We start from the raw sequence: 10,698 nt of genomic DNA, 5'->3' as shown, positions 1-10,698 counted from the left end.
GATATAACATTGGCGATTAATCGTGAGTTAACTATTAAAGTCATGCAGTTAATAACGATTAAAATTTGAATCGCCTGATGCTCCAAATTTGTAATCTTTTCTTTTTCTTTTTAATTCATTCACTGCCATTGACGGCTATAAAGGTCAAAAATTCATTTGAACTATTTCTATTAGTTTCACATTTTTTCCCACTTTTGTTAACAAGATTATGAAAACCTAGAATTTTTTTTATTGTACATTTAGAACAGATATAGAATTTGTGATTAATAGTGAGTTAACTAGTGAAATCATGCGATTAATTACGATTACAAATTCTAATCGCCTGATGCCCCTAATTTTTAATAATCTTTTTTTTTTAAAATCTTTTCTTTTTTTAAAAAAAGAAGAAGAAGAAGAAAATATTATTAAAAACGAGGGGCATCAGGTGATTAAAATTAATCGTAGCTAATCGCTTGACTTCACTCGTTAACTCACGATTAATAACAAAACAAAAGATTATTAAAAAAATTAGGCGTTAATGGCAGTGAATGAGTTAATTTAGAGACAAAACATCCAATGAAAACAACACATCTCAAAATGTTTTTTTTTTAGTTTTTACCTAGAAAAGAAAACTGACTTCTTAGTGCTTTGGGTTAGAAAATGAGCCCCCTGCCTCTTGTTTATTCATATTTCTGTATTTTGAAGTAATATTTGAACAAATGCTGATCTCCAGTGAGTATCGTGAAGAAGTAAACATTTGAACTTGTTTGCACCGATTGCATGGATGTGATGACTAGGCTTGTCTATTTTTATGGCCAATTTGGAATGTTACCACTTGAATGTTGTGCATCCTCTTCAATAATTACTGCTTGTAATGTTTCCATTAAACACAAATGCCAAATTCAAATCTAGATTGACTCAACGGTGCTTTCTGGGCTTTCCCTTTTCCCGACTGTCTGTAGGTTCTTACCCCCGCCTGTCCTTAAGTTTTAAGCTTAAGCGAAATATTGGATACTTCATCCTGCAAACATACATGCCTTCAATCCTAATCACCATTCTCTCCTGGGTCTCCTTTTGGATCAACTATGACGCATCTGCTGCCAGAGTGGCTCTAGGTAAGTCACACACACACAAAAAGCCAAAGAAAAAGTGTTCATCATATCGCTCTGCAATTTCAAGACATATGATGAATACCAAAGAAAAACTTGATTTTCCTCATCTCTTCATAACAGCCACATTTCAAAGTAGTCATTCCCGAAACAAGCGACATTCCGTTGGATAATGATGACAAAAGGCGAGGAAACTTGCCTGATCGCTTTTTTCACTATTTTCCTCTGTGGGTGTCACAGAAGTGTCACTCACCCTCCATTTTGTAAAGCCCCAACATTGTTTCCATGACGCATCCTGTTTGTCGCAAGCTGGCTGTCTCGTTTTGAGCCGACGCCATCCAACCATCCAGCCTCATCCATCCTTCCAATTTGGCTGATTGAAGCTGCATTGAGCGATTTAGGGGTCGAGGGCATTCACAGGATTTAATGGTAGCGGCTCATTATGGAAACGAGTCAGGATTCCATGTTTAACAGTCACAGCAGTTTTTTTTGCCCTTGTTTTAGGCTTGAAAACAGACTTGGGTCCAATTTTGGGCAATGATCAGCATAATAATGAGCTCATTGCTAGCAGAAGTATTTGGAAGATTTGAACCTGTTCCCGAAGCTGTACGTCTATAAAAACATATAGCGTGATGAGCCGTCTCATGCGAAACCGAATTGTGAGCATCACTTGTTTGAAAGTCACACAACCGAGACTTTAAAAGCAAGCGCAATCTCATAAGCACCCGCGCAGCCTTTGAAAGCAGCTACATATTTTCTCAGCAGGAGTTCTGGCCTAATGATCAAGACCAAGGTTGACGTTTGAATTAAAAATGTAAAAGTAGCTGCCTCCGCATGTACGATTTCAAGTTAGCGGCGGTAATAGTGCCTCGTAGATGAGAATGCATTTAGCGTTACGACATTAGCACTAGCCAAAATCTTGGTTTCTTTTCCACCAGGCATCACCACGGTGCTGACTATGACGACCATCAACACCCATCTGCGAGAAACGCTTCCCAAAATCCCTTACGTCAAAGCCATTGACATGTACCTGATGGGTTGCTTCGTCTTTGTGTTTCTGGCCCTACTGGAGTACGCGCTGGTCAACTACATCTTCTTCGGACGGGGCCCTCAGCGGCAGAAGAGGGCCGCTGAGAAGACGGCCACAGCCAACAATGAAAAGATGAGAATGGATCCAAACAAGGTAGGGGGAGGGGGAGGGGGAAAGGGGGGAACAAGCCCATTGAAAATGATTTCACCTGTGATATTTCAGCACTCTCAGTTTTCTGGAACTGTCTTGACTTTGTTCCCTTTGTTGACCTAAACCTAAAATAGTCACTATAACACATGCCTATGATAGAAATGACATAAAACATGCAATCATGTCAAAGAATAAAATAAGAATCCTCTGAGAAGTGATTTGTGAACAGTATGTTGTAGCCACCTCCACAAAGAAAAACGGATTGTTTAACTCTTTGACTGCCAAAAACGTTAAATAACGTTTAGTAAAATCCTATGGAGGAGTGCCAAAGACGTTAAAATACGTTTTTTTCAAAACAGGTGAAACTAACCATTTTCTATTGTTGATTACTGAAAAACGGAATAAGGTAGAAACAACCTTTTTTTTTCTGATGAAAGATGAGAGTCCAATCTTTCATTTGGTAGTATGTGTGTTTCCATAGTCCAAACACATAATTTTCTGTGGACCTTGAAATATCAGTCAAAAATGAATAATAAATCGGCAGGCACCCACGGCATCCCTTTTCTGAAAACGTCTGGCAGTCAAAGAGTTAAGTAACCATGGCGATTGCGTGCGCTTCGCAGTGGCTGGTGGGCAACGTGGTGGGCCGAGATGACACTTTGTACGCCCGGATGAAGCAAAGGGATCTGGACGGTCACGACTCAATGTGGGAACCCATCTTCATGGACGACGCTGCCATCGGACTCGGCGAGCAAAAGAATAAGGTGACGCAAACCGCAAACTCATCATCTACAAGTGTGTCGCCCGCACTGACTCGAAGTTAAAGATATTTTAGGAGCCAAGTGAAGAGGGTCTTCTGCCCAGATTTAGTCCTAACTGTTTTAATTTATTTATTTCCTCAGTAGAACTTTTATCTGTGGACGTGTCTTTGTGAGTGATGTCGCAATTTCTGCTCATGCCGGCATGTCTGAAGGGCCTCCTCTATTTACACAACAATGGGCCATTGTCTATGGTTGAAGTCAATGTCAAACAATGTTTTTAAAGTATCTCATGTCCGGTGAACTCCGGCAGGGCTGTTTTGCTGGGGGCGTTGTGGTACCGCCCTTCAAGATAGTATAAGAATGTTGTAAGTCCTCTGAAATCTTCGCACTAGTGAGAGGCTGCAGCCATTGTCTGGATCTCATTTGTGCCCGGAATATTCTGTAGAAATAAAAGCTTCGAAGTGACTGTTCATCGATCTCCAGCATTCTCACTACGCGAAAGAAAACGAACACGCGGAGAATAGATCATTTTCTTCAACACAAGCTTTTTGTGTTGGCTGTCAGTTTGAAAACTACTCACATTACACTTGCAGCAAAAGGGGGAATAAGAATTTGCAGTGTTAAAAATCATCACGGTCTGACGAATGACGAAAATGTCTGCTAAATGTAACTGACGTGAAGTTTTGTTTTTCGGAATGAGCAATCAATTAAAAGTCAAAAAGAGGTGAGGTTGATCATAAATGTTGTGTGTCACTTCTGAATCCTCTCAAAAGCTTGAGGTCCCTTTGCTCACATTTCCATACACAACAAACAAAAAAGAATCAACATCCTTAACGCTACTGAACACAAAAAAAATAAGTCAATTTGGAATCGCTACTGCCACCTGTGGCCGAAAAATGACACTGCACACTCCCTTCTTCACGTACACAATGCGCATGTGACATCACAGCCGCAGACAGAGGGTGGGAAATTGGAACCCGAATCCTCTTGGCCAGAGGAGTTGCCATTATGCACAGCTAAGGTGTTCATCTACTAATTCAAAAATGTTTAGTCAAAGGAAAGATATTTGTGGGCAAATTGTTTCAAAGCTTTTAAGTTTAAGTTTCTTTCCTTTACGTTTGGACACAATTTGCCCATGTTGCACAAGACGAGGGTGACCAGGCGTCCCGTTAACCGGGAAACCTGGACTGTACCGTTGAGTCTTGTGTCCTGAGTGTTTTTTTCTGCTTTTTACCGGTCAGACCCAACACAAGTGGAGCAGTCAAATGTGATTTTTAGCCAAATGGTAGTTTTCCCATTTTGAAAATCTGCTAAGACTCAAGTCACGAAAAGGTTTGATGACTGTTAACGTCGATAGGCCGTGACACAAGTTTTGTCTTGATCAGATGGACCCCCATGAAAACATCTTGCTGAGTACTTTGGACATCAAGAACGACATGGGGATCTCCGAGCTGGCTTTGGGTCTTAACGACCCGCGGAACACCATGCTGACGTACGACAGCTCCACCCTGCAGTACCGCAAAGCGGGACTGGCCCGCCACAACTTTGGCCGCAACACGTTGGAGCGCCACATGACTCAGAAGAAGAGTCGACTACGCAGGCGCACCTCGCAGCTCAAGATCAACATTCCAGACTTGACGGACGTCAACTCCATAGACAAATGGTCGCGCATGATCTTCCCAACCGTCTTCTCCTTTTTCAACATCATCTACTGGCTGTATTATGTCAATTAGCAAACATTGGGCAGCTCAATTCTTCTTTCTATTTATTTTATTTTGTGTGGCATGGAGCGACATACTCCGCATCATCTTTCAATATCACCTTTGCTGACTTACTCTACACATAAAAAAAAAAAAACTTATAAAAGGGAGATGAACATAAACGGTGCCTGTTCTTAAGTCATTTACGCATTTTATGATTTTTTTTTCATATAATGTACATAAATATACATATATATATTTTTTGTATTATTTTCAGTTATTGCCAAATGTTACATACAAGTGGAACTGTTGATTTGTTGTTTTACTATTTACATGGTTTAAAAACTAGTGACGTTATAAGAGATGTAAAACATTATTTCATAAAATGATTATTTATAAATGACACCTCATTTAGATCCGATTGATCTCCCCTAAAATAACCAAAATTGTTTTCCATGAAGCAGTACTGTGAAAATGGTGCCAAGTTCATTCATGTTTTAACTTATAAAAGCACAATTATCAGCCAATTACACTTTTTTTATGCTGGATGACCTTCCCAATCAGTAAGACCACACACACAAAAAAAAAATCACCAGATGTGTGCTTTTTTTCTCTCTCTCCTTTTCTCTCTTTAGTTTGAAAAGTGAAAACATTTTGCACACACAATCTTAAAAGCCATAAAGGCTGCACCGTTGTTCTACTACTGGTGCTTGTACAGATTATAAAATGTACTGACTTACACTACATAGCGTCGACGTTTCAACTTTTTGAATGAAATGATATCACACAGTATTGAATACTTGGAAAACGTATTTTCTTTCTTGATCAAAATGTTCTCGTAAGCTATAGTAGGAGAGATCTCATAATGAAAATGTATCAAATCTCCAAACGAACTTTTGGAATATGTTTCAAAAGTCATCTTTGATTTGGTCTAGTGTAGGTTAATGTCACTTCATATTTCAGCATGCGTACAAACGACTTGTGGTTTTAGTTTCAGTTCTCATCATGCTGATGGAACTCAATGCATATTTTCAAATGACACCAATTTGACCTTTGAGCCTTGAAACTGGTGTTTACATATCAATCATTGGGATTCTTCAAGTCGTTGACATTGACGTGAACATTTTCCAGTTTTTTGTTCATCTTTTAATTAAACACGCTCTAATTCTCTTTATTCAATGCGTTCCTTTTACCAGTATATTGAAGACCTGAATCGCATAACCATAAATGTTTTATATATATATATCATTCTAAATCTGTTTTGAGATCATGTTCGCATTTCAGTTTGTAAATATGCGGTTATATAACTGCTGTAAGTGAACTCACATAATAAGCTTTCTACAGAAGTGAACAAAATGATATTTTCACGACCATGTATTTATACTGTAACATACATCAATAGAACCTTAAACGATGTACATAATCTGACGGTGTCACCTGATTGCATATTGTTGCCATTGCTTGTGCTGCTTTTGTTTTGTTGCCAAAATTGAAGATAAATTCTGAACGTGGCAGTCCACACACGATTAGTAGGTTCACCAAGAGAAAGTTTGGCTAACTTTTTAAATGAAGTAGTCGCAAATGTGAGCCCGAAAAAGAAATCATCTCAGGTCAACAAAATGTACATAAAATCACACAACAGGTTTCCCATGTACGAATACGAGATGAAATTGCAATGTTACATTGTTTTACTCTACACTAACATTTTATGTGTCATTGACAAATAGAAATATATCTTTATGAAAAATAGAGCCACACAGGAAAAAAAAAAGCTATAATCTAAAACGCAATTCAAAGTTGTGAATAATAAAAAAAGATGAATGAAATGATTTTTATGAAAATAACGCTAGACCAAAAATGACATTTGAAATTGAATGGGTTAATGTGATGATGCAAACATTTCCTGCTATCAAGAAAAATGATTCATATTCTTATCAAATGACAACTTTTCCTTCAATTTAATTTGACATTGATTTTGGTTTCGATTTCTTTGTCATTCTTAGTGTATGCAGAGCAACAATGTGTATTTACACTGTCAAGTCAAGTCATTTTTATTCATATAGCGCTTGTGTGCCATAGGTGTGTATTGGCAACATTTTTTTTCACTCTCAAGTGGCATGTAAGGTCGACTTCATATGTTCTACACTTTAATATGTCTTTGTATTTCACAGCATTTTTCTTTCATATATTTTTGTACTTGTGTAAAGAAGAAGAAAAAAAGCGCAAAGACTGCTCTTTAGCAAAACCTTGTAAATCCAAATTTCACATATTTATACTATATACGAAATGACTCTAGTGTACTCTACGGTACTTTTGTAGGGCTGTGCAATCTGAACATGTATGCTCTTGAAAGTCTTTCAGATCCGCTTGTACAACGTTTGGGAGCTTGTTGGTGGTTGCGAATTGGATGCGATTGCAAATGGCTCTTGTGAAAATGTTTTGAGAAAGGCCATGCTAACATGCTAAAAGCCTAACTGACTCATCTTGGTGACAGTGTACCTTTGCACACACTCACAGAAGAAGCCTTAGACTCGTGCTGCCCGGGACTTTTAAATGGGAGCGGCGTCAATCCTTCTTACCTTGTCAACAAATGTGCCCCCCTCACCAGAACATTCCCGGGAACCTCTCAAAGATACGCCCTGGAAAAGCCAATGTCTGTCTTTACAATGGAAACCCATGGAAATGATACGTCATCAATAAATACTCCAATACCGTTTACAGTTCTACACTGCAGATTGTTTTGAATTTTGCCAAACAGAAGACCAGCCGGACAGGATGTTATGGATGCTAACAGGTTGATCATTAAAACCCTGAAGAACCCACGGGGTCAAATTTGGCCCCTATAAATTCTGCTACTCAAATAACAAAGACGTTTTTTTTTTTTTACCAATTTAACTTCAAAAGTCCAGAGTGCCACTTCTGACCCCTGCATGGGGCCATCTAGTGGATGAATATTGCACTTACATGAGCCAGAGTGGTAGTGACAAGATGGCTGCCAAGATGCTGTTTTGTTGAGCTGGAAATCAATCCAAACAAAACCATCTTCTCAGCAAACCATCAGATGGTAAAATTGTGTTTTTTTTGTTAATCTATTTCATATCATGTTGCAGAATGCCTAGGAGTATGTTTTATATATATATTTTGATAAATTAGCAACTCTGAGCTAGTTAAATAAAAAGGGTTAAAATTGAAAAAACATATATTTTGGTGTTCAGTGAACTTATAGCAGTCATTTAATGTATAATTCATCATTTTCCAAAGAAGAAAAGGGTTCTTGGGTTCTCCAGGGTTAAACTGGCGTCGGGATGAAACCTAATACACAGACACAATTTGGCTTTTCTTTTGTTTTGTAAGAAACGCTGTTTTGTAGAAATAAATCCATGCTCTATCAAAAGTCAGAGGAAACCCATTAGTCGTTCTTGCACATTAGTTCACAAGAAACTTCAAACCTTCTGGCGAAGACCATTCGTTTTAGTGGCTGACTCCATTTCCAACCTTCCAACATGCCTTCAGACTGAAAAAATAATTTTTATTCATCACAGCCACAGCACTTGGCTAATGCTCTAAAATAATTGTTCTTTATGCTACTTTTCGAAGCGTCATGTCAAAGAAAGCCGGTTTTATTTGTAACATTTCTTCGACAACGGCAGCGCTCCGGTTCGGCCGCATCTTCATCTCGTTTAACATGTTTAGGAATCGCACATACTGGCGCACCTGACAATTTGGTGGCTGAAACGAGACTCAACTTATGACTCAAGTTATGACTCCAATTTTGCCCAAATGGCAATTGCTGGTTTTCCGAAAACCCTGAAACTGGTCCTACGTGCCACGGGAGCACATCTAGCGCTGGAATGTTTTCCACAAATGTGTAGTTTAACAAGAGTGCAAGTGAGGTGTAAACATGGTAAGGGTGATGTAGTCAGTGATGGACGGACAGTCGGACACGATGTGCTAATGGGACTGTTGTGTGGACGTGGACGCTTTTCTTTCAGCTTTGATCTCGTGGCCTTCTTTCTCACTATGTTATCTTTTTGCTTGTCACTTTGAAACGTGTGTGTTACAATATGCATGCCGTTTTCTGCCTGCTAGAAGAAAAAGTCAAGTTTCTCCAGCCTTTTTTCTCTCTACAATCGCAACAAAGAGACGAAAAGTTTTTGTTAACGAGTGTGTGTGTGTTCCCTTCATTATCTTTTCATGTGTGTCTTCTCTTTCACTGGCAAATCCTTTTTGACTTGTTTTGTTCTCGCCCGGCAGTCTTTTCTGTTTCATCACATTTTGATTCCAATCTTAGCAGTTTTTAAGTCTCCGTGCCAACTTCACGTGTGTCACATGATGAAGGGGAAATCCAGCAGCTGCTGGCTACATCGATATTAAACAAACGCATCTCGTCCAAGAATAGGATTATTTTATGACTTTTTTAATACAAAACAAAGCTTTACTATACTATACATAAAAAAAAACAACTCACGATTCATCACGGCTTTTTAATAATAATAATAATAATAATAATAATAATAATAATAATAATAATAATAATAATAATAATAATAATAATAATAATAATAATTGAAGCCCTTACATCATGGCTTAAAAAAAAAGCTGTACTTACATGGCTTTATTTTGACTTGACTTGAGTTTTATGCACAAACATAAAAGTGGCGGACGCAGCGGTGAATGACATCATCACTTAACGGCATGCGAGTAACATGTGCGAAGGAAGAGAGGCCCTGCCATGTGATGGCCACCTTGGCTACATGACTGGTGGTACGACAGTGGGCCCAAACTGCTTAAGAATACATGTATCGGTAATAACAGCATATTGAAAAAGAAAAAGAAAAAGAGAGAATCACAACAGGCTGGACGGTCCATCTGTCAAAGCTGATGAGTCACTTTTAGTGCTAAAATGGTGAGTGTTGAAAATAGCTGTACTGCTACAGGAAACAAATAGATATTGATATACAGTCATTTAAATTTTTTTTTTTTTTTTTTTGCATGATCATAGTTTTTAAAGTAGATAGTTAACAATTTTTTATGTTTGGTAAATTCATTTTGTGTAATACTGAAGTGACGCACCAAATATCACTGAAATCAAGATTTGTACTTTTGTTACTGACTGCGGACCTGATTCCATATTGTGATCCAAAGTTTGTTTCCTTGGTTTTTACCGACGATACACAAGTTCTCCAAACACAGTACTACATTTCATCACAAGCTGTGAAAATGTCACAAGCTCCATACCGACCATCACCTCTGTACTCACTGCCATCACGCCCGCGGCCATCATTGCGTTTTGATGGCTCACCATTATTGCTTATATGGCGATAGCGGCCTCAGCCAGACGTGCCCGACACCGCGATGAGCACAAGTCCGTCTGGAGAGCGCGCTAATCATCACTTGGCAAGAACCAAAGAGCAATCTCCTGATTGCTGTTTTTGTTTGTGTGCAAACACACATTTGCCTTTATGATTTTATTCTTCGGTTTCAACAATTGCTATTATGTCCAGGAAAGCATTGAAACCAAAGAACATTAAAATGGCTGAAATAGCACCAACTCAATAACAGCCTTGTGTTATTGTGGCTTTCCCTTGAGCAGGCGCTGGGAACTAATCAAGAACAAACACTATACTGAAGTTATTCCTTACTCGCAAGTGATGCTTATTTTTAAATTGATATGTGCAGATTGTTTAAATTGTGTTTTGCTTTTTTTCGCACCTTTTGGTCTGAAAAATCAATCGGGGACAAATTTGAAATCTGATTGGTTAAAGAAACTGTCCCATAGAGTTTAAGTTAAATGGGCCAGCACACGCATCGGGCAGATTAGCTTGACATGACAACACAAAAGGCTCAAATCTGATTGGACAAACAATTCTTACATCCACAATCAACACATACTCGAAGCAGTGCAGCCAAGAGAAACCCTACAAAACAAAGAGAATGGACTTTTGGGAATGGAACCAACGTTGTTAAGT

The 10,698-nt window shown here is 38.6% G+C and overlaps 1 protein-coding gene across 1 annotated transcript in view; it reads left to right on the top strand.

The window, feature by feature from the left end:
* gabrb2b (gamma-aminobutyric acid type A receptor subunit beta2b) overlaps positions 1-7,445 on the top strand; it is a 33,130-nt gene extending 25,685 nt beyond the window's left edge. Inside the window, exons 7-10 of the mRNA XM_077547258.1 lie at positions 942-1,094; positions 2,027-2,271; positions 2,892-3,032; positions 4,415-7,445. Of these exons, the coding sequence (XP_077403384.1) occupies positions 942-1,094; positions 2,027-2,271; positions 2,892-3,032; positions 4,415-4,762 (887 nt within the window). The 3' untranslated portion in view covers positions 4,763-7,445. The remainder of the gene's footprint in view (positions 1-941; positions 1,095-2,026; positions 2,272-2,891; positions 3,033-4,414) is intronic.
* Positions 7,446-10,698: the final 3,253 nt, after the last annotated feature.

This window comes from Vanacampus margaritifer, chromosome 16 (assembly GCF_051991255.1).
Source record: "Vanacampus margaritifer isolate UIUO_Vmar chromosome 16, RoL_Vmar_1.0, whole genome shotgun sequence".
Taxonomy (NCBI): Eukaryota; Metazoa; Chordata; class Actinopteri; order Syngnathiformes; family Syngnathidae; genus Vanacampus; species Vanacampus margaritifer.
This window is presented reverse-complemented; position numbering and strand designations above follow the sequence as displayed.